The 24,949-nt window shown below is 44.9% G+C and overlaps 1 protein-coding gene across 1 annotated transcript in view; it reads right to left on the reverse strand.

Annotated features, from left to right (window-relative positions):
• Nucleotides 1-320: 320 nt before the first annotated feature.
• RSPRY1 (ring finger and SPRY domain containing 1) overlaps nucleotides 321-24,949 on the reverse strand; it is a 155,603-nt gene continuing 130,974 nt past the window's right edge. The window contains exons 14-15 of the mRNA XM_069217218.1: nucleotides 24,689-24,793; nucleotides 321-1,918 (exon numbers count right to left, since the gene is read on the reverse strand). Of these exons, the coding sequence (XP_069073319.1) occupies nucleotides 1,822-1,918; nucleotides 24,689-24,793 (202 nt within the window). The 3' untranslated portion in view covers nucleotides 321-1,821. The remainder of the gene's footprint in view (nucleotides 1,919-24,688; nucleotides 24,794-24,949) is intronic.

The following is a 24,949-nucleotide window of genomic DNA, read 5'->3' on the forward strand; positions in this document are numbered from 1 at the left end:
TAAACCATCAGCAGCCAGAACAGGAGGTGCTGTACTGTCTTAGGACTGGCAGCTGCATTAAAGGGTATTCAATGACGCTGGAGGTTAGGTAAACAAGAGCATGGTATGTGCTTTAGTCTGGACACCGGCATTTGTGAGCCAATAGCCTTTTTTGGGAGCCAACATGGTTTTGCGGTTGCAGGCAAACCAAAAGGAGGAGAATATAAAATTGATGCTTAGATAGCAGAGTACCTTGGGTTTATGTGGTAATTTTTATCTTGTATTCAAATATGGGCAAACTTAGTCAAGGGTTTTCAACAAGGTTCTTAAAACAAAAGAAGTTTGTATTCAAATGAGCTGTATTTTTTAAAACAATATTAATACATTTGCTAGAATCCATTTCGTAATTTCAGAGAATATGGTTCAAATGTACATAGCTTGCAAAACAATACTGATTAAAAAACAAAATGGACAACTGATGGTAATAAAAATACAATAAAAATACCCGCAGTAGACTGTGCCCAGCCTAGCATTACAATTAGAGCAGAACGTCCCCTGCATCAGTAAAACATTGTATTAAATCTGTTTCAATTAATAAAATGCATGTACTAGAAAAGGAGAACATTGTAAATACTCCATTTTTAGTCATTAAAAAACAAAATCATAGAATGCTCTTTGGAATCATCGTTATCAAAAGTTTACGATCTTTACAGTTTGTACATTTTTGCACATCAGCTTTTTAGGTCCTTTGTCGTACATTATTATGTACATTAAGTAGGTTTCTTTACAGTGACTGTAATCTGGGTTCTTTACATGGTAGGAACAAAATCTCTGACCAGCAGGAAAGCTACTCTAAACTGGTAATATTGCTCCACATCACTACTATTTTCTAACATTCGTCAAAAATTAAAGGCTCCAATTCCGACAAAAAGCTAATTTAGACGAGTGTTGTTTTACAACCTTAAACAACCATTTTGAATGTCAAGGAGAGCGATATACATTCTTACTTCTGCTAAAGTAGCTATGTGATAGTTACCAACGAGTTAGAATATTGACTGTTTCAGCCACTCTGGTGTACCATGTAAAAAATGTCAGACTCTGTAGTGCAAAATCTTCTCTGAACGCATTATCGGATGGAGTACTGCACATCACCTAGCCCAGTCTGATTGGAGGTAGCAAGAAACAACAATGAAATGTGTAACTTCTGTCTTAGCCAAATGTTTTACAGTCAACGGCTCCTTCTAGAACACGGACAAGCACAACGGTGTTATTTTTAGCAAAACAAAACAATTATGGACATGAAAAATCACGACTGATTTACTGCAGCATTACTGTTATACACCTTCAATAAATTGAAAAGTATTTTTCTTGGCTCTATAAATCATGTTTGGTCCCGTGTGGGGGTCCCTTTTCTCATCTGAGTGAAATACCACCATATTTTATAAATGTGCATTGTTTTGGCGCAAAAAGAAACAAAAAAACAGGACTACGACGTTTATTGTTCCAACTTTCCCACTTTGTAAAGGTCCTCTTCTGGAAGGCCTAAATTGATAACGCCTTTGCTGTGCATAGGCACAAATCCCGGCTAAAATTCTCACATGAAGCAGCTCCTCCACACTGGGATTGCCTTGTGACCGAAAAAGGTGATGTGTCCCTGCTCATGCCAACTGTATCACCTCACTCATGCCACAGAAGTCTTCACAGAAAAAGGTGCACACCATCTTGTTAACGGAGCAGGTCTGACTGCTGCTTTTACAACCATTAACACTCCTTTAAATGGTAAACTTCTTCCAGTTAGCCTTTGACCGATCACATATTGGTCCGTAAATGTCTTCAGAGGTGTCATGAAATGTGAGAAATCAGTCTGATTCGAGTCTTTATGTCCTGTCGGCATAATGGGCAGGTCTCAAGTTGCAAGGCACAGTCCATACAAAGATCTCTGTAAAGTGGACAAAACAAAATTATCGGAAAACAGTTTTTTTTTTTTTTTTTTTTTTTTTTAAGAAAGAGTTACAAATATGAACAATCTGTATTCCATGAAGGAGCTGAATGTATTAAGGTTTGAATGGCTTACGATTATTACAAAAAACATCTAATTTCCATATGCCCCATGAGCAAATATAGCACTGCCAAAGCCAATCAATTTGCCACTTCTATAATGAACGGTGGCAGCTCATATATGAAAAGCAGACCGCACATTTTTGTATCCAGCATTTTATGCTCTAGATTTAAGTCAGGGAAACAAAATTAGTAGTAGCAGAAACATTGAAACAAAACACGACTGGAAGAGCTACTTGCTGCTGACATCATTGCAGCAGAAAGCTAGAGCTTGCTTTTTTCATAAACCACTATTGCTGACAAATTTACAAGGTAGCATTTATGACGGAAGGTAGCAAGCAAACTGGATCCAGAGAGTTACACTTCGCTATCTTCCTAACAAATTTGCCCTGGAAGTCAAAAGTATTGAGGATGGAATCAGACTTCAAATCAAGCAGTTTTTTTAACAGCAGATGCCAGCAACAAAGAGCTAAGCCCCCAAAGTCAACAACTATGTATTGCGAGACTCTATGTCCTAGGTTATCATCCCCTATGCCTACTTAGGTCAAGACTTTGACTTCATATTAGCAATGGTCAGAAGGGCATTTGTATTGTGGGGCACCTTTGAGCTTACAAACTATATCTCTGTAGTGACTTCTCAGAGACAGCAGAGACTTTTAAAAGATGTGGGGCGTACAGGTCATTTGAGGCTCTGACAGACTGAGCGAGCCCAACTAACCCAAAGAACGTTTATGTAGCCTTTTAATTAAGTAGATCAAAACATATTTGCTTTGTTTCCCTAATACGAAAGAAGTCAAAATAGTGCAAAGCTGTTTTTTTTTTGCACTAGCACAAAATTTGATATAACATGGCTGATGCTGACACAGGAGATCAGATGTGCCTTTCCTTTTTACGCAACAAGAACCAAGCACTAGCAAAGTCACTAGCAAGCACTTGCAAAGTCAAATGATCACATCTGTATAATATGAGTGCGGAGCTTTTGGCTTTGCAAACATTTGTATGTAATTATCAACTGAAAAAAGTGAAATATATATATATTTTTTTTAAATAAGAAATAATAGGAAACATTCTCAAAACTACATTCAATTGTTTTTAATCTTTATAAATTGCATAGTTTGTTTTTCAAATACCTTTCACTTGCGCAGCTCGCAACATAATTTAAAAAGCATTGGTGAAGAAAATATGTCTCGTCTACACAAGGTATTGGCTTTGTCAATGTTTTTTTAGCCATGTTGTACAGCACCATGTTATGGCAAATGGGAACACAGACAACAGTAGGACGGCGAAGGGGCTACACATAAAACAGGGAAGGAAGCTGGGGGGAAAAAGAGCTATAACTCTGCTGGCGATGTCCGCATCATAGCACTTTTTTTTCTTGATATGGTGTGTGGGGGTGTGTAATAGACAACAGAGCTACGACAGGCGGGAGGGCCAACAGACAACAGAGGGAGGGCTGGTGGTTGGGCCAACAAAGGGAAAGTCAGGAGGTAAGAGTGATGGCCTGTGGGGCAACATGGACAGCGGGAGGGGCAAAATAGACAGAGGGAAGGTGGGTGGGGCAACGGATCACTGATGGGGGATAAGTACATGAAGGAGACAGCTTTGAAAAAAAAAAACCAAAAAAACCACTTCGATAGAGTGCTTAAGCACAGAGAAAAAAGTAGCGCTTAAAAAAAAAAAAAAACAACAGTGGAAGGACACAACTAATGCGTCAATGTTCTAGGGCATGGACAAACACACAAAGAGGATGCAAGCCCACAGTAGCTGGCCAATAAGAAGTAGGCAAAATAATGTGACAATGAAGACAACAAATGGTAAGCAACGGGTGGCATCTAAGCCCACTAACAGAACACATAGAAAAAAATAGGTCTCACAATAGACCGCTCATTCGCTTAGATGAGACCTAATAAGAATAATGAAGTGTCAAAATAGAATTGCTTGCCATAGCCTAATTTACTTCCCACAAGAATCAGCCATTTGCTCCTCTGTTGTAGCCCACGGAGCAGATTTATGGGCCTCCAGGAAAAGTGTCATGCTGAGCACACTTCCTGCCCTCTACATTAGCTGAGGGAGTTCAGCAAATGGACCTTTCTCCCTTCACCGTAAAAGCCTTTGTGTGCCAAAGCTTAAGATTTCATGCAATATGTAGAATGCAGCAAACAAAACAACCTTCAAAGCCTGCGTTTAGCTATCTCCCACCCCCCAAAAAACAATATCCCCGCTACTGTGCTTTTACAGACAAGCTGGTAGGGAAGCAACACAGGTTTGGGGGGAGGATACTGGAAGTGGAGAGTACATGACAGAGAGGTGGAAAACATATGCAACTTGCATGAAGTGCTGAATGAAAAAAAGTAGTTCTCTAAATGTGAAGTGAAAAGATACAAGTCAGCCAATCAAAATGATCATAAGAAGCAAGCAAATTAGTGACATTAAAGTGAATCAATGGTAAGTCGTGGGCAGGCTGTAAGCCGACTAAGTTCACAAGCAGTCTTTTGCAACCAGAAAATAAGACCTAACAAAGTGCAAAAAATGGAGCAAAAATATTTTGCAACAAACATTTAACTTTAGAAAACATTTTAAATATCTTAATCTGTGATGAACCCACGAAATCAAATGTATTAAATCTTCTGGTATCTATATTCTGCTATGTGTTTTGGGAGGAAATTAAGGCACTGTTGAAGTAACTACCAAGGGCCCTGCTCTAAAGCTGTACCACTAAAATAGCATTGCCAAGATGTGGTTATAATTTTTTTTTTGTAGAAACCAAAAGGCAGTGCACACCGTTTAATGCTCAGTTGTAAGTAAATAAACTAAGTCACAACCCAAAAACTCAAGTTTTTCTATAATTTATGGGCAACTGCAGCAACAAACACAAACCATAATTACTACCAGTTTGATTTTGCTTAGAGCTAGACATATATATAGCATGTAGATGAATTAGTTAATTTAGAAGTATGTTAAATATGCCCATATCAATACGGTCCCAGCTAACTGACATACCACCATTGTTTAAGAGAGATCTGCTCTGATGAAACCTAAGTGAACGATACATAAAATACATCTAAAATATATTGTTTTAAAATAATAGGTGAATGCTGATTCACAATCTTTAGCACACTATGGTGGTCATTATGACCATGGTGGACTTCCGACCGCCAGAGTTATTGTGGCGGTATCGCCGCCAACAGGCTGGCAGTGAGGACCGCCACATGAGTGTGGTGTGTTGTGTTGGCCGCTGCCAACCTGCCACATCTCCACCCATACCGCCATGGCAGAATGAACTGCTGGGCCGGAGATGTTCATCTCCGACCAGCGATCAACAGAGGACCGCTGGCGGTGTTATGACCCAGCCCACTGCCATGGTTTCTGTGGCAGTAGCACCGGTAGACGCCTACTCCACTGAAAGCACCTGACTCCCCCCAACCCCCATACAGTCACAGCGTCCCCCACCCCTGCAACATGTACACGGACACCCACACGCACCACGCATACACCCACACTTCCAGACATGCATCTACTCTCATCCAAACACGCCTTCACTCACACGCATCCATCCACGTACACATACTCACACGCATTCAGGCATGCATACACACAAACATCCAAACATGTATACATAGAGACATGCACTCACTTCAACCTTCATACACGCATTCACTCACATGTATACAACCACGCACACACCACAACACACAGTCGCATTTACACACGCGCACACACACATGCATGCATGCATGCATGCATGCATGCATGCACACACGCAGACACCCCACACAACAACCCCCACCTCCCTCCCCTGTTGGACGCCCGACTTACCTTGTCCGGCGAGAAGGTCGTCCAGCAGGGAGCGGGAAGGGGCGCTGGCGGAATACGGCTGGCGGCGTCCTTCTGTCAGGGCAGGTGGTAGCAACGCCAGTGTGCCACCGCCCGCCAGCATGGCTACTGCGCCAGATATCTGCCCAAAGTGTGGCGAAAATCTGGCAGTACCCATTAAATGGTGATTGGAAGACCGCCAGCATTGGTGGTCTTCTGATGCCCGTGGCTTTGGCGGTCTGACTCAGAGACCACCAAAGTCATAATGAGGGCCTATGTGCCTGCATATTCCTAATGATTTGGTTTGTGTTGGTGAGGGTAGCGCCTGTCTGGCTTGTATGGGAAATAGTGTAGAATACCTCAAATGTATCTCCCCATCCAGGATCCAGACAGAGATGGATCTACAGCACCAACAAAGGCTTCCTTGGTCTGCTGAAGGAAAACCTACAGCCCACCAGAGTCGGTGTAAACAGAAGTCAGAGCCAACAGCATCAAGACAGGTCCACATCATTTGAGGAAGACAGAGAGAGGGGTACTAAAATGTTCTAGTAACAACGCCAGTAGCACTTCAAAACTTGAAAATACACAGAAAATTTCAGAGAAGAGCGCACCAGATCTGGTTCAAAGAACCTGAAAAAAAGGGAAATGATGTAGAGTGCTGGATGGTACCCGATAATGCTCTGTGATGTCACATCCGGGGAGGTGCTGAGGCAGTCTTGGAGACATGGCACCACCAAGCAGGGCAGGGAGGACTAATGCAATACGGGTCCAGTCTGGTGCCTGGGTGAGACTTTATCTTCAGGAGGGTGGTCATTGACACCTGCACCACATGGTCACCTCCAAGGGTGCTGGACTCTGTCCCCTTCCTTTGCAGGTCCTCCACATCCAGAATCTGTCCCTGGGTTCCACGGGTCGTGACAGCAGCTGGACAATCCGAGGCTACCACTGATTCGAGAGAGAGTACTCCTGTCTTCTGGGCATCATGGGGTAGGGTCACTTTCCATCCATCCACTCTTCTGCTGGTTTCCTCGGGATCCACTGGGAAGGGTCCTGGATTCCAAAAAACCCAACCACTGCTCTCTGTGTTAGCCTATGGGACAACTGGGAGGGTAACTACCTTGCACCTGGTTGCTGGTGTCACTTTCTGTACTTACTTCCTGTGTTTCTAACTGCCCCAGCCCGTAGCTAACTACCACACTTACCTTAGCTGGAGTCACTAATCCACATTCCACTTTTTTTTAGTAGATGGTTTGGCCCTCCCCTAGGGCCCTGTGTATTTTTATGCTATTCCTGATGGTTAGTCTGTGTACAACTGTGTGTAGATATCTCCAAGGGGAAATATACCAATGCTAGTATAGTAGTGGTGCTGTAAAAAGGAAGCCTTTATTTTTGCAACACTTGTGTGGTTCTTTCTTGTGAGTAAGAAACTGTCTGAGTACTCTGGTATTTTAGTGCTTTACATTCCTCCTGGATAAGTTTTAGATGCTCGCCTCAGGTACTCTTAGAGAGCTCTTGCTATCTGGACACCTATTCACTATCACTAAGGGTTTGCGTGGACTTAGTATTGGGTGCCACACCATAGGTGTACACCATAAACTGAACCAGTCTCCTAAATTGGTGGTGCAGCAGTGGGGTAAGAGGATCCCTCCAGTTCTGCCTGTGCAGCCTTACGGGGTCTAGCGGCCAGCCAAAGCTGCAGCTGACCACAGACACTCTTCTGCCCTCCTGCTGGTGAGCCTGGCTTAGACAGGAGAAGCAGAACCAAGGATTTCCTGCAAGAGAGAGGTGTGACCACCGCCTCCTGTGTATTAGGTGTCTAAAGGTTCAGGTGGGGTGGGCTCTGAGCACCACAGAATCCTTTGAAGGACACATTTGGTGCCTTCCTTGCATAATCTGGTTGGCAACAGTTCAAGAACCCCTGGTTTCTGCTGTGGCGCTAAACTACACAAAGGACAGGGGATTGACTACCTCCCTGTCTAGCTCTTGCCTTAGTGAGGTGCACAGAGCTCTGCTAGGTGGCCACTTGATTCTACCATCTTGGAAACAAGATGGTCAGAGGTCCCTGGGAGCATCTGACTGGTAAGGCCAGGTAGACTGCGTCCCTGACCCCCTCTGATAGGTTGGTCACTTCAGAGAGTGACCAACCCCCTTTTAGGGTTACTTATGAGCTACCCCGTGGGTAGGTCCTCAGATTCATCGAGCAAGACTCTCCAAGGAACTCTCTGCAAAACATCTTCTGTTCCTGGCCTCTGGAACCGCTGCTGGTCTGCTTTGAAACCAAAACACGTCTGCTTCTGGTGGGAAGGCTCCCACTGCAACATTGTTTCTACGGATCCTGCAAGAATACTGCAATACCCAAGGCTGTGCATCCTTGAGTGTCACAAGGACTCTGTTTACACCTTGAAGCACAAAGGAATCTCCCTTGAAGTGAAGGAGTCACTCCTCTGCATCTGCAGGCATCTCAGGACATCCAGATCTGCACATCAATTGTCTGGAATTGCTTGCAGGATCCTTCGCTATTTGAGCGCTCTCCCTCAAAAAGCTGCCTTGTTGCATTCTGCTGAGGATGGACAACATCTCAGCAGTTTGGTATATCAACAAGCTGGGGGGCACCAAATCCAGACTACTAGCGGGAACGGCTAGGACTTTTGGCATTTTGTCTTAAATCACAAGATTTCAGTAGTGTTGGAATACGTCCCAGGATAGTGTGATCATGGACTGGAATTCCATGTATCTAGTGGATCCCAGCGATTGGCAACTGCATCCATAGCTTTGCAAACTGATCCAGGACACTTGGGGTCCTTACGGCATCGACTACTGGACCCGTAGGCAACAACAATGGATGCCTTCCTCCAAGACTGATCAGGATCCCTGAATTATGTCTTCCCACCCTTTGCAGTGATTTTGAGTGTGCCAACTCAAGACAAGCGTCAGGCACCTGTATTGGTACTGGCCACGCTGGTTTGGAAAGCACAGCCCTCGTTTCTGTTGGCACTGGCATGTGATTTTCCTCTCCTTCCTTGGAGTCAGGAAATGCTCTGGGGACTAATGGGCAAGCTGCATCCGACAGTGGTGTCAGAACAGTTGTCACTGATGGCTTTGAGGCCAGGGATTGCCAACCTCAACTAGTTGGAGAAAAACCAGGTTTTGAGAAGTTTCCTGCAATTAATTTCATTAGGTTCTATTCTCTACCCGATGGGCATAGTATTCGACAGTTTGGGAGATATACAGGAAAAGGAGATACCTCTCCCTCCTGCAGAAGAACTGCTGATGTGAAAGTGCTTGATCTTGCAGGTTCAGTATTTATTCCAGAAGGAGTTTCCTTTTCGATTACCAGGTGCACTAAGACATTTACCAAGGGTATTGATTATCCTGCTTTTCCATATAACAATCAAATTTGCGCAGTTACATTTTTGAAGGATTATGAATGCAGTACTAGAACAATTCAAAGTGGCCCAACTGAACAGTTATTGATTGCCTTGCTAAAACGTTTCAGACTAGTTTCTTCAGTCACTATAGCCAGGTGGCTCAGAGATGTCATGAAGGAAGCTGGTATTGATACTCAGGTGTTTGGGGCACATTCAGTGATAGGAGCTATGGCTTAAAAATCATTTTCTCTAGGTTCTACTATTCAGGATATTATGAGAACAGCCGTCTGGCCGCCTGACTCAACTTTTAAACAATTATAAGCCTGTGGTTGATGTTGCTCTGTGGTAATTAATCCGCTTTAAACTAGCATAATCTGAGCCTCTGGTCCTGACATAGAATGAAACATTTGCTAGCTTATGCACCAAGAATTTTCAATTCTAATAAGGATAGGGAGGCGAGGAATATCCCACCCTGGTTTCTGTAGTTCATGGTATTATATTCTTGTAGTATACTTGAAATTGTTTTTACCATGTATCATCCTGCACACTATTATTATTAAGCTTCTTTAATGTTGAAATCATTTATGTTGATGGATAATGATTTTCCACACCCATGTTTTATATTGGTTGGTGTCTACATGCATAGCAATCATTTCTCTCATATTAGGTTCTGACCTAAACCCAGAATAAGAAGAGCCAGAAGATTCTGCCTCACGTATGGGCATGATACTCATTGGTTTCTGGTTGACTTTGATCAAAGTTTTACATATTCTGATTGAGATGGTCAGCTTTGGATCTTTACTGGTATCCAGTGGTTATAGTTTATGTTTGGACACTTATCATAGAATATGACTGTGCAAAGAAAGAGGAAGTCATAATATTGCCAAATCTATTTAAGAGCTTGGTTCAGCCCTGATTGGTGGTTTGATGAAGAGCATATGGGATATGTAGTCAATATGTTAATGTGATGTGTTTCAACTGTTTATTAGCTGCTGTTAAAAGGAGTAGTACAATAAGGGAAGCATAATCCTTGCCTCAGTGTCCTTAATAAAACTGAAAATTCTTGGTGCTTAGGCTAGCAGGTTATTAATTCACTTTTCATTCTTTCATGCATTGATTTACATTTTTAATTTGTACCCACAAATGCAGATATGTGCAAATAACTGCTGCTTCTAAGTTCCATTTCTTGTGCCCATTTCGGAAATACATATGTTTCCTTGATACCTATTGTTAACTCTTTATATTTTAACAAATGAATCTCTGTATACCTTGTACACAATGAAACAGCATTGCAAGGTGAAGCTCAGTTATTGGCTCAGGGTACCTTGGGTTCTTGGTGAACCTACAAGCCCTAGTTATCCCCTGTTGGAGGCGGCACGTTCTGGTTGGCTGAGGCAAGGCCCTAGCTAGGCAGAGCCTAACACTCCCGTCAGGGGTGGGTAATTACACTCACTGTATAACCTGCACAAACCCTTGAGCAGCTTGGCACTGAGCAGTCAGGCCTATCGGGCAATGTGTAAAGCATTGGCACAGCACCCTTGCACAAATACACAGAGCGTCACAAAAGGTCTTCACACGAGGTGTATGTAAGGAAAGTTTGTATTCATCACACATTAGTTAACACAACATTGACATCATGTAAATCTGGTCATACATTCAGAAATATCACTAGCAGTACTAGGCCGGACAGTATTAAAACAATATTAGCAATATGTAAACTTGGGAAAAATTCTATGTTCCCTCCCAGCACCCTCATGTGGTGCAAAACCTTGTCAGCATGAGGCCCACCCCAGCAAGTACCCCAATTCAGTATCACACAGTCCTAGGGTGCACCCCGGTTCACAACGTTTGCAGCAATGTGTACACACAGATAATTGCAGCACTTTTAAATAGTTCCGTCGTCTAGGCCGCTCGGGTAAGAACCAATGTCAACTGTGATAGTCTTTTGGCAAGGAAACAACATGTACAGAAACACCGCTTTGTGGTGTATTCAATCACAGGCAACCACTCCCACATACTCACTCCAGTCCGTTACACAGTGCCACAGATATCAGGCAGACTCAAATAGCATGCTCTCGCTCGCTCTCAGCAACCTAATGCGGTGCACTGATATCCGCCAGGTCAGTTGTCACTGTAGCTGCCGATCCCTTGGGCCCAAACCACTGTTCAGCCTTCAAACAATCCCAACTCCCCCCCCCCCCCCCCATGAGCTGGAGATGAAAGCAACCTTTCCCCAGACATTAGGCCGATCATGGCTGGAGTCGCACTTATTCAGGGTCCCAGGGGAAAGAATAGATTGCAGGCTGATCAGGCAACAGTGGACAAATGGAGGTTAGGACACCACTCGGGAAGTTCACACACAGGTCTTCACACTGTGCCTTCCGGCGCGGGTCCAGGTCTGCAAAGTACAGGGGAGGGTCATCAGTGGATACACGCTGATCACAATAATGCCCCACCAGGCCAGGCACTACAGTACACAAATTGTTACCAATTTCACACCTCCCCACAATGAGGCACAACCGCTGGTGCACGATGACCTCTGTCGCACCAGACAATTCCGATCACCTATAAAAAGTTACTAATGTCCGTACCTCCCTGTAATGAGGCACAACGTCTGGTGTGAGATTACTTGAGTAGCACGAGACAATTGCAAACACATGTGAAGAGTTACCAACTTCCGTATCTTCTTGGAATGAGGCACAACGTCTGGTGCCTGATGACTTCAGTCGCACCAGACAATCCTGGCCACACCCAAAAGAAGCAATGTTCAGTGGTTCCACACAAGGTAAAAATGCAGCACTGCTCTGGGTACGCCCCCACCTCCAAGGGTCACAATCTGTGAAACGGACACCACACGCAATGAGCGTGCAGTCGGTGTGTCGCACGAGAGAAATGCGTCCCAATCAACACAGCAGGCCACGTTGGGTCCTGCAACTGGTGAATCTGCTCCCAACCAACAAGACACTTATGCATATTGTGGCCCCAAGATGAAGGGCCACACTCCTTGAGTGCGGGCAGTGCTTTGAAGGCTCCGCACCAGTCAATCTGGTCTCCAGGAACAATACTTAGTTCTCTACTACCAGGTGGAATCCAGCAGACGATGTAGGCGCTTAGAAGGGCACCACTCTTCAGAACACACGGGTAGAAGGTGTAGGTCCATCGCAGGAGGTCTCTGATGTCCCAGAGACCTCCACCGAGAACAAGGGGGGCAAGCCAACAAGCCCTTGTAGAGCACACTTTAGAGTGCCACACAGCACCAGGCAGTCTGTCCGGGCCAGCCATGGTGCGGGAATGGTGTGTGTGGTCCCTTCCAAAGGCAGTGAATACTCCTGGGGACAATAGATTCCTCTGGCAGTGTGCACCATGTGGTCCAGGGTCTTCTGTCCCACGTCCCTGCAAGTTTCTCTACAGTTTGCTGCAGTAGGGCACCAGTAGTTGTACTGTAGTGTGCCTTTGAAGTTGGGGGTGGTTCAGAGGGTTTCCCTTTGAACCACAGATGTCTCCTCAAATTTTACTCATGTCTGCCTTGGGACTGTGGAATGCATAACTTAATCTTTAGAGGGGCCATGATCTGGCCCAGAGAGGCCAAGGGTCAAAACATCTACCTCCAATCTATCCAGCCAGGCCCTCAAGTGGCAGAGGTCTGTCATTCCACTTGTGTGCCCAACGTTTATAGCTGTTGCTGGGGGAACGCACAGATGTGCTCCCCAGCCTCCAGTGTAGAATAGAGTTAAACTTAAAAAGGCACACAGAGTTTTAGAGCAGAGAAATACCCACTTTCTAGAAGTGGTTTTTCTCAGTGATTATTGGCAAAACCACCTTTACCATAGAAAGGGGTTTGTCAGGACGGTTTCAATGATAGAAAACATTATGAGGCTGCTGCACTACAATCCCCTATTGCAGTTAGGAATAATGGAAAACTTTCCCCATGTTAATATATGGGTGAAGCAATCCTCATTGGAAGTGAAAACACACATGGGTATACTTCACTCCCTGGGCACATGTGCCCTGATGCACAAACAAGCCTGCAGGCTGGACATAAGTTTAAGAACACCCAAAGGTGCAAGTGCACCCACACAGGCCTGCTGTGACAGGCTCAGTACATACTAAAACATCACTGTGCAAGTGCGCAGACACTGGCCTACAATGACAGGCTCAGCACATTGTAACACCATTGTGCAAGTGTGCACACACTGGTTAGCACCACTTCTTAACATAGTGGGAAAGCGCATACACCCCTCCTACATGTTTCTACAGTGGGAAGAGTGTGCAAGGCCCTAAGGCCACTAAAAGATAATCAGCAAAAACTAGGGGGGAAAAGCAAAAACGTTTGGGGAAATACTAACTTAGGAAAAGGGTTGTAACGGTATATTGCTTTAAAAAATAAATCTGCCATACCTAGAAAAAGTTACAGATGAAAATGTAGACACAAATGGCTGTTTTTTTAAACTAAAATATGCTTTTATTTCAACTTTTACTTTCAATAGGAAAACCTTGAAAGATCTACACAAACAATCCCATGCTGAATTCAGAATTGTGTCTACTTTTCAGAACTGTATTGTTTTCCAGGATCCACCACTGGTTTCACACTCATTTCTACCACTAACTGGAAGGAGGTTAAAAGAACAACAACCAAAAAATAAAATAAAAAAAAAATGTAAAAATGGGGTATGCCCAGTAAAATGCCAAAACTGCGTTGAAAAATGTGGTTTTCTGATTCAAGTCTGCCTGTTCCTGAAAGTGAGGAAGGTGGCGATGTTAGCACTGCAAACCCTTCATTGATGCCATTCGCAGAGAAAAAACAGACTCTTTCTGCTGCACTTTTTTTTCCTGTTTTTCCCAACAAAACAAAACAAATTTTGCTGTATTTCGTCTAATTTCTGGGTCCCCTCTGGGGAAATCCACAAACCCTGGGTTCTTGCTGCTAGGTCTCCCCCCCCCCCCACCCCCCACCCCTCCAGTGCTAAACCTTTTTTGGCTATTTCGGGTAGTTCTTGCCCTTTTTGTCCATGTAAGCTATCCATGCAAAATTTGTTACCTTCTTTTACAACATCCTTGGGATTCTAAAAGTACCCAGCATTTGTGGATTTCCCTGGAGGGGATGGAGAAATTAGGCAAAATATAGCTAAATTCTGTTTTGCTAGGGGACAAATGGGGAAAAAGTGCAGAAGAAAGTATTTGTTTTCCTGCAAATGGCATCAACGAAAGGTTTGCAGTGCTAAAATTACCATATTCTCAGCTTTCAGAAATGGGTAGAAAACCACATTTTTCAACACAGTTTTGGCATTTTACTGGGACATATCCCATTTTTCGTATTTTTTGTGCTCTCAACCGCCTTCCAGTTATTGGTAGTAAAGGGTGTGAAACCAATGCTGAATTTCAGAAAGCTATACATGTGAAAATAAGACAAAATTCTGAATTCTGCAAAGGTCATTTGTGAAGATCTTTCAAGGTTTTCTCAAAGAAAATAAAGTTTTAAAATGAAAAATATTGAAAATTAGTAGGAAACAAATGTGCATTTGTGACATCGTTTTTATTTGTAACTTCTCATCACGATGGCCGATTTACAAAACCTGTATATATAAGGTTTGTGGGTTTTCCAAGAATCCGGGGTACCCAGAGCCAATAACAGAGCTGCACCTTGCAATGGTTTTTCACCGGTTATAAAGCAATTCACAAGGTAAAATATAAAACTGTTAAAAATAGTAAATCAAGGAAACCTATGTATTCCAGAAACAGGCACAAGGTATGGAGTTTAGAAGCAGGGGTTATTTCCACATCTCTGAATTTGTGGGTACCCATATTAGCATGTGAATTTAGAGGGTATTTCTCAAAATGACTTCTTTCTTGCACATCGTCTTACATTTCTGAGATGGAAAGTTCTGGAATCTGCGTGGAGACAAACTTCCTTCCACCCAGCATTCCCCTAAATCTTCTAACAGAAACTGTACCTCACTTGTATGGGTAGGCCTAGGGCCCGGGACAGGAAGCAGACCAAAATGCAACATGGATACATCAATTTTTTCCACGCAAAACTGAGCTATTTTTTGCAAAGTCTGTAGCTGTGGATTTTGGGCCCTTGCTCAGTTGGCACCTAGGCAAACCTGTGTATTTTTGAAAACTAGACACCCAGGGAAATCCCGATAGTGTGACTTGCATGGCTCTCACCAGGTTGTTTATCCAGAATCCCTTGCAAACCTCAAAATCTGTAAAAAAAACACACATTTTCCTCACATTTCTGATGGAAACTTCTGGATTCTGCAGAAATCCACAAAATTCTTACCACCTTGATTTGCCCCACTTCTGCCAATAAAGTTGCTGTGCCACTTGTGTATCTGGGCTTAGTGTCAGTGACAGGAATGGATCAAACCAAGGACAACTGGAGCCATTGCTTAAACGTGTGCCCATCATCTGAATACACCTCTGACATCCTTAAGTCTGTATACATCAGGCACAAAGCAAGCCGGGAACTCAAGGCACATCCTTGAAACTGCTAACTCGTTACCGATAGGCATAAGAGCAATGAACCTTGAATTACCCTTTCGTAAGGCCTTAAAGACCTGGCTTTAATCTTCAATTAGTGTTCAGGCTGGATGTTTTAGTGTCAGGTATTTACAAGCGCTGCAAGGCCTCTGGGTAGTTCAATCGCTACACAAATCCAAATAACAACATAACATAAAATAATTGTGCGTCCATGTTTTTTTCCGACACCTCCAGAACCCTCCTCAGCCCATTCAAACTTGCAACAGGCAATGTGCAGACTGCTCTTAGAAGCCTTTGCACTGCAGACAGCTGGCAAACTGTAGTATTTGGACATTAATCCTTTTGGAGTACATAACGGGGGGAGTGCATAGGGCAAAAACTCAACAGCAGCATGCACAGAAGGAAACTCTTCATACAGTTCAAGTCGGCCACTGAGGGAAAAACATCCCCTGGCTCACTGATCACCCAGAGTACAGTCTAGGCGCACCATGCCCCCCCCCGCCAAGGATTTAATAGGCTTCATCACACAATATTTCCAAGCCTCTCGTATTCATGGGGATTCACCTGCTGCAAACTATACTAGCAACACTAGTGGCAAAGAGGCAGGACTGCCTAAGGTCTGCTTAAGTATGTCCCCTGCTCCGTGAGCTAAATGCGCCTCAACTGGGAAAAGCAGGCCCAATCCTGTCCAAGGTTACCTGGAGCACCAGGGAATAATCAACAACTCCCGACAGTCCCCAACATATTCTCCAACCCCTCTGTCTTAGAACCTCTGGAGCAGGAACAAACACCTGATAATGCGCTGAATCCTGTAGTGCAGTGGTTCCCAACCTTTTGACTTCTGTGGACCCCCACTTTATCATTACTGGAATCCGGGGACCCCCCCCCCATTAAGTTATTACTGAAAGCTGGGGACCTAATCTATTAATATTATTTAATTTTCTAAGCCAGTGGTTCCCAACCTGTGGTCCGGGGACCCCTGGGGGTCTGCGAAGCCTTCTCAGGTGGTCCGCGACTGCTTAAAAATTACAAAAATATTAACAGATTAGGTCCCCATCTTTCAATAATGGCTCAGTGGGGGGGTCCCCGGATTCCAATAATGATTCAGTGGGGGTCCCCGGTTCCAGTAAAGATAAAATGGGAGTCCATTCAGACCATACCACTTACAAAAATGCACTAAATAAGTATCATCTTTGCCTCAGAGAAGCAAAAAAGTCACCCTACACAGCCGCATTGAGGAAAGCACCAACCGCCTGAAGGAACTTTTCAAGATTGTTAAAGAGTTCTCCTGCCCAGCAGCCTCCAAAAAGGCAATCCAACACTCTCTCCTCTGCAATACTTTAGCCGGCTTCTTCCATGAACAAATCGCAGCCATACACAGCAACTCTGACCCCCAGCTCACCAGCATCGACCACCTGCTGACCCTTCCAGGCGACTCCCCCAGCCACCTGATCAACGACTGGAGGCCTCTTTCCATCCAAGACACAGCAGCCCTCATGACTTCGACCCACTCCGTCTCACCCAATGACCCATGCCCCCACTACATTTTCAGCCTTGGACACAAGGAAATCCGCAACATCCTCGCACCCCTACTCAATACCTCGATCATGTTCGCAACCATCCCTGAAGCTTGGAAGCAGGTAGTGGTCAAACCGCTCCTAAAAAAAAAAAAAGACACAATCTACTGGACTCCTCCCAATGCGGTTTCCGCACCAACTATAGCACTGAGCCCGCCGTGATCACCTCAATGGATGACATCAGATTCTTCCTCGACCACAGAGCAAAGAAGACCCTGATGCTCCTCGACCTTTCTGCCATGTTCGACACCATCTCCCACCACACCCTTACCACGAGACTCCACCACTTCGGGATCCAAAGCAACGCCCTCAAATGGATGTACGTCTTCCTCACAGGACGCACCCAGAGAGTTTGCCTCCCTCCTTTCACCTAAGAACCAAAGAGCATCATTTGCGGCATGCCTCCGGGGTTCTCACTCAGCCCCACCCTCTTCAACAGCTACATGACGCTGTTGGCCGAGAGATTGTTTGATCCCATGGACTCAACATCGTCTCTTACGCAGATGACACACAACTCATACCCTCCCTCTCCGAAAACCACGCCGCCTCTAGAACCAACTTCAGCAACACCACGTCCCACGTCGACTAATGGATGAGATACAACCTACTAACACTGAACACAGACAATACCGAGGTGAAACAACACTTGCCACTGGGATGACTCATGGTGGCCCTCTGCGCTCAGATAAACCCTGACCGACCACGCCGGAAACCTCAGCGTCATTATCGACTTCAAACTCACCTTCAAACGACAGATAAATGCAGTGGCCTCCTCCTGTCGCCACAACCTCCGCATGCTACGGAAGGTTTTCAGAAAGATACCATCGAAACGAGAAAGACGGTGACCCAGGTCATCATCGCCAGCAGATTTGACTACAGGCACTCCCCTTATGTCGGACTCCCCACCCAGCTCCTACACCACCTCCAAACCATCCACAAAGCAGCAGCAAGACTCGTCCTGGACCTCCCCAGGCAGACCTGCGTTACCCCCGTCCCCACCTCAGATCTCCACTGGCTGCCCGTGCACAAGAGGTGTAAATTCAACGTTTTCACCCTCGCATACAAAGCCCTCCACAACATCGGACTCGAACCACAGACTCTCCTTCCACTGGCCCACCATGGAGCTCGCTTCACAACCCTCGCCCAAGTCCAGAAAAGTAAGCTGCCGTTGCAGTGGCGGAGGATCCATCTTTCACATCGCAACCAGGGTCTGGAACAACCTTCCCCCCTCACCCCCCCCCCCCCCTAACCGGGCACCACTCACACACCCCACCTTAAGGAGGAAGCTCAAGACTTGGCTCTCTGACGAGAAGCCACCAGCCGGCAGCAACAACCCATTGACTATGACTATGACCAATCCTATGACTGCTTGATCATCTTAACCTACCCACTTTCCAGGTCTCAACTCAGACCACTTCTCCTGACCCATTCAGATCAAGCACGATCACGACTGCTGCAACTGAATAGAACCACAATGGCAGACCTGCAACTGACCTCCATCAGTGCACAATACTCCAAGACCAGAGCTTTGATATAGCAGTTCACCAAAATGGAGTTACAGACATCCTACAGTCGACTGCACCGTGCCTCGAGAGCTGAGTGCCAAAATAGACCTACTGGAAACAAAATCCAAGCCTGCATAGAAGACAGGTGGTGTTCCTGGTTATTTGTTAGCTATCATTGACTGGCCGGCCACTATTCCAGAGGTCCTAGACAAACTTGTTGCCACAGTCAGAAGCAAAAACGACCTCTCCATGTCTAGCAGGTCAATTGTTCATCACAGTCAAAAGCCGGTGGCTGTAGATCCAAGAAGGGTCACACTTCATTTCAATAATAAACTCAATAGACGTTCCCCAGCCAAATCCTGACACTTCAAGCTCACTCCACTGCAAAAACTACCATTTACCACCATGCACTGTAGTCCCAGTACTGCCGGTCAGAGAACTGGAGAGGGCAACAAGGAGGCCTTACCCAGCCTATTACAGCTAAACACACCTCTCTCCAGGAAGGCTAAGAAGAAAAACAGCACAAAAGGCCCACAAAGACCAAAAGAGTGACATCCTTGATAACCACCCAGAATCGGTATCCATCGGCAGAAAATGACCCTGTCTAGCTGTATCCAATCTCTGCAATCAGGCCAGGCATTAACAACATAAGAGACCCCACAATAAAAGTACCAGACACCAAGACACCCCTACTCTAAAAGGCAAAAAAGGAAAGGCAGGACCATGGCACAGCAAGCTTAGTTTCAAAGAATCCACTCCCAAACTGATAAACAAGGAGAGGACGGATGCAAACACCCAGGCTGCTCTAATCAATAAGCCAAGCCCAGATGCCACTGGGCACCCTGTCTGGGCCACCATCAATACGACTACACTGTTACACGGCCAGCCCAATGCTTCATCAATCTTCGGCTCCACTCAAAGCGTGCCTGTGCCGCCCCCCCGCCTCCTAGCAAACAGTAGGAAACCAATTGCCATAAAGGTGAGCAAGGGTGCCCTGGAGACAGTTCTAACCCCAGAAACCATATTAAAGGCCAACACGACATCTTAAACGGGGGCAACATAATTCACCTACTCAAATATATACCATCCTTGGCTCACATCTGCTAGGACAATCTCACCTGGGTTAGGTTCCAAAAACTCCCTGGTGACAACCCCCGGGGGGGGGGGGGGGGGGGGGGGGGGTTAACGCTGGTAGGCCTATGTCAAGAACCACAACAAGTATCCATGCGTAAGGAAGTATCCCAGTTTGAGGAATGGGGGATAGACATCAAACAAAACCAACTGGAGAAATATCCACACATGCTTCAGGCTCATTCCCTAAAGATGGGGGCCTACTCCGTTCTGCAAGGGACAAATAGCACTGAACATGGCACCAAATGTCAAGCTAAGCTTAATAACGCCTTCTAAATACAATGCACAAACTATTAAAGGGCTGTGTATCCCCCGGGACACCAAAATGGACCATGAATATGTACAGTGGGTACCCCCCATCCTCGACTCCCCACCAATGGTATTTCTAACACCACCCACACTTGGATGCAAGGCAAACATCCTAGGGCGCCCATCTCCAGCCTACATCCAACAATCATTTCTTAGAATGTGGCAGGTTTCAAGAAAATCACAGAGGAGAATTCAGCTCGAGTACCTTCACAAAGGAGGTATCCTATGTTTGCAGGAGACATGGGCCACCCGAGCCACAATGCTCCCAGGCTTTAATGAATTTCATACCCCAGCAATAAAGGGTAACTTTCTTTAGCAGACCATAAGGCGGACTCTCCATTTTTGTTTAGCATGCCCGGAAAATAGAGGCCACAACAAGATTTACCAATTTACACATACTGTGACCTCCAAACCCTTCGAATGCTCCTAATGAATTGTTATGTCAACCCTGCACAGCACCTGAAAAAACAGGCCTCAAACTCTCTAGTAACCACAATTGGAGTGCTAATAAACAATTACAATTTTCATATGCCAATAATGGCCTGACACTTTAACACTAGGGCCTTGGGCAGTCACACTAAATCAATCTACAGATGTTTCATCGTTTAAGAGATTCCTTAACAACAAATTCTTCCTCCTTTCAGGAAGATATGCACCATTGATTACATCTTCATTGGTGGACCTCTGACACCTAAGCTCCGCACCTTTTAAGTAGATCACAGGGCGAAAGTGACCCTAGACCTCTGCATGCAATTAGACATCAAGGCATCACTACAAATACTGCCCTTGGGGAACCAAATGGTAAAGAATGTCACAAGGTGAGAGATTAAAGAGTCAGCTGATAAATCACCAAGCACACTTATACCCCTGGAGCAACGGGAGGAACTTGTCAGAGATCTTTGCGCAGCCCTGGGGAGCAAACAGAGGACCACTCTGAGAAGAAATCTTCTGACTTGATGAACCGCTTCTCTTACCACAACCAAGGGACAGGTCAAAAGTAAGTGCAATCTCTGAAGGGACTTTGTGGCCAAAGGATGAGGTGATAAAAACTATTCCGGACAAATTATTTCTGCATACAGAGCAGCTCACAGTTGAAAGTATGGCAACAAAAACACACCAAAAATAAAGAGGAATGGTTAAAGATCTTCACCATCCTACAAGAGAAAAATCATGCCACTTTTGGAAGCACATAAACAGTCTCAATAACTTCACCCAGGCAAAGGAGAATGTGTGGCCGAAAGGGAGGGATCACTTAAGCCAAGCTCTTATATACAGACGACCAAGCAAAATAAACAACATCCACCCAGCCACCTCCTGCCCCAGACTGTCAAGCTCAACCAGCCTTTCTCATCACAGAGGCCTCAGTCATAGCCACCATGTGTAAAACAAGGGAAGACAGTGCCCCCAGACCCCAACGGTCTCCCCAACAGCATAAGGCTTTTGGGCAGGAATATTCACCCTGCTCTTCAATTATGCCTTTGCCACTACAATAACCCTGATCTCATGGAGAAGGTCAATTCTTTTCCTAATCCATAAACAGGGAGACCGCTCAAACTCGGCAAACTACTGGCTCATCACCCTCTTAGATCTGGAAGCAAAAGCCAATGTACGCATTCTATTGGAACAGCTGGAAGCCTGGGTAACAGAAAAAAGTATCCTTCTACATTTTCAATCTGGTTTTAGGCAGAAAGTTCCGCGATGGACAATGTCATAGCATTGGCGTACCTGTTGCATCGAGCCACACAGAGTAAAGAACCACCCTTGTTTTGCTGCTTCGTCCACTACAGTGCAGCCTTTGACAGGGTGGATTGAGGTAAGCTGTAGGAAAAATTAACAGCATGGGAAACACTTCCCTTGCTCCTCGAGGCCATTACATCCTTATCCCAAGGGACTTGAATCCGGATGAAAACAGGTCCCACCACAATCAATCGCAAAGGTTCATACCAACAGTGGACTTTAACAAGGCTGGGAAGGGTACGCCACCCAATTCTGCAGGACGCAGACGATATTGTGATCATGGACCAAACAAAAACAGGTCTACAGAGAGCCCTTTATAAAGTCCACAGGTTCAACCAGGTGAATAAATGTCAGGTGAACCAGAGAAAGACCAAAATTGTCATCTTTGGAAAATATCCCCATAAGAAACCAGCACACTGGCGGCTTGGGGGACCTACAAATAACAGCTGCTGCAAACTAAAACTATCTAGGGGTCCGGTTCACCAAAGGAGCCAAACCTAAGGCCCACCCTAAAGCACGTTTGAAGCAAGGGTGCTGAAGTCATCCACAGCCTGGAATGCATAAACAGCCGTCTGCAAAGCCCAACAGCGGAACTAATGCTAAAAGTCCAGAGAGCAAAACCAATTTCATCTCTAAATTATAGCCAACTATTCTTCCCTGGTGCACTGGAAACGCAACTTAACACCCAAATTTCGGCATACAAAAAAATCTTTTACGCACCCTGGCAAGCCAGAATAGTGAGGCTGAGACTATTACTGGACCCCGACAGATAAGACCCTGGATGCCAAGGGGATCTATCAAAATAGTACATCAGGCCCTTGTGGGCCCCTGAGAACATAATTAAAGCACAACTTAAAACAATCTTTGAGGAGGAGGACTCCCCATGTCCAGCGTATTTAAAAGAGAATCAGTAGCTTGAAAATTGAGGCTGCCAACCTACATTGTCCAGATATATCATTCTCAGGCTGGAAAAGAGCAGTGAACGTACAGGTCAAGAAAGCCTCATTTGATCTATATACTGAAAGTCTCCACCCGCGAGGCACTAGATGCTGCCTACACTCCAGGGAAAGCTTAGCCCTACTTTCACCAAACCTTCACAGCACAGACACGCAGGAAAATAATCTTTTAATCATTTTTCAATTATCAATTTATGAGGCTCCTCACCCTACCAATTATGGATTTCAAACCCTCCTGGGTGAGGTGGGATGAGGCAATATCCTGCAGACTTTGCAACTTCCATACAGAATCTTGGCTCCACCTGTTGTGTGTTGCCCTAAACTTGCTAGAGACCGCCATCGACTGTCAGTCCCCTTATTCCAGGCCAATGGAATATGAACCTGCAGAAAAGTCTCTGAACTGTGTTTTCAAAAATAACACTCCAGCAACCTTAGCAAGGGAAATATACAGATGCTATTCAATCAGCACTTCTTGACATCACAACAGGGTGGCACCTGTTAAGTTCCAGCACGTCCCCATGCACTTTTTCAGAGACTAAACACCCCGAACATCTTGAGGGACATGTGCAAACAGTCTGGCCCTTGCTGCTAGACATGCTGCACTATGAGCACTCTGCATTTTGTTGCCTTCTGCTGTAATTTTTAGCTCTTTTACCTAATCATCTTTTTATGCAGAGCAATCCGGATGTAAGTTAAGAAGAGATAATAAGCACGCTGCTCGGCCACGAGGCTATTTCTTCCAAGAATTTTAATGTAGTTTATAATGGCATTTCTTTATCACAAGTATAGCTGATAGCATTTTTTGAACATGGTTTTAATATTTTCTACATCTGCACTTAGGAAAATGTTGTGTTCTGTTGTTTACATGTAATTATTTTAAGTAATCGATCATGCATTAAGTCATTCAATTCCCAACCCGGCATACAAGCTTGTTAAACAGAAATCACTCAGAAGCTCAGTGGCAGCCAGGCAAGTAAAAAACAGGGACGATGGTCTTTTCCGGAGGCGCTCAGAAAGTGGTCTTCTGACCAGATTCTACAACCTCTGGTGCAGTGTTGTTGGGGGGGTGGAGAGGAGGAAGAGGGGGCGACAAATTGAGAAGGAATATTGTAGTACTCAACCTTGGATACAATGATACAGTTAACCAACTCTTTCTCCAATAGTAAACAGTTGGAGTCTGAACAGTTTTTGTTTTTTGTTAGAAATCGGACTGGACTACCGTGCTTATCATAGTGTTTAGAGACACCAGAAACAAGTAGCACCCCAGGATTTACAACACATTACAATGCAATTGGAGTAGTTTCCTCAGTGTTGACAGCCTCAGAGTGTTAATTAAGAACTATCTGAGAAAAGGAGAATTATCTTCAATTCGGTGCAATTGTATTTTTCAAAGAGCTGACCAATCAGTAATTAGTTTCAATCCTGTACTGGGCAAAGGTGGTACCTGCAAGGACAGCAAGATGGGTGGCATTTTGAGCACTACCTTGTCAAGTGCCTGCTTCAAAATGATACGAATCAACAGACATGAATCTGAAGCTTTTTTGATAACTGTTAAAAAGAAGCTGGTAAATGACACAGCCCAGTGGAACACAAAATTCAGTCGCAAAGATGGCAGATTAAAAAGCAGCCATGGCACCCCTCTGGGATTTATACCCAAACATGCAATAATCCAGCTTGAAGTCGTGTCTGCCATGGATGGTAATCAGTAGAAAAAAAACAAACAAAAAAACCCTCAAACCGAAAGTTTGTTTATGAGAAATGTTCACCATTACCTATGCCCACATGGCCGGAGCTCTGTGTCTGCCATCTCGTCGCAGCAAAGTGTGCAGCAATTCTCTCGGATGCTAACTTGTTTCAAAAGAGCAAGTCGTCGATGCCTGAAAAAGAAATACAACAACAGGTTATGACCCTTTATGCCATGATACAGAGTGCTAAATCCAACTAGAACGGATGCATGACAGAAATGTGCTCCATTTTCCAAACGAAGAACTACAACATCAAACTGAACCCACCCTACTTCTGAGTGAATTCAC

This window comes from Pleurodeles waltl, chromosome 12 (genome assembly GCF_031143425.1).
Source record: "Pleurodeles waltl isolate 20211129_DDA chromosome 12, aPleWal1.hap1.20221129, whole genome shotgun sequence".
In the NCBI taxonomy this organism is placed as follows: Eukaryota; Metazoa; Chordata; class Amphibia; order Caudata; family Salamandridae; genus Pleurodeles; species Pleurodeles waltl.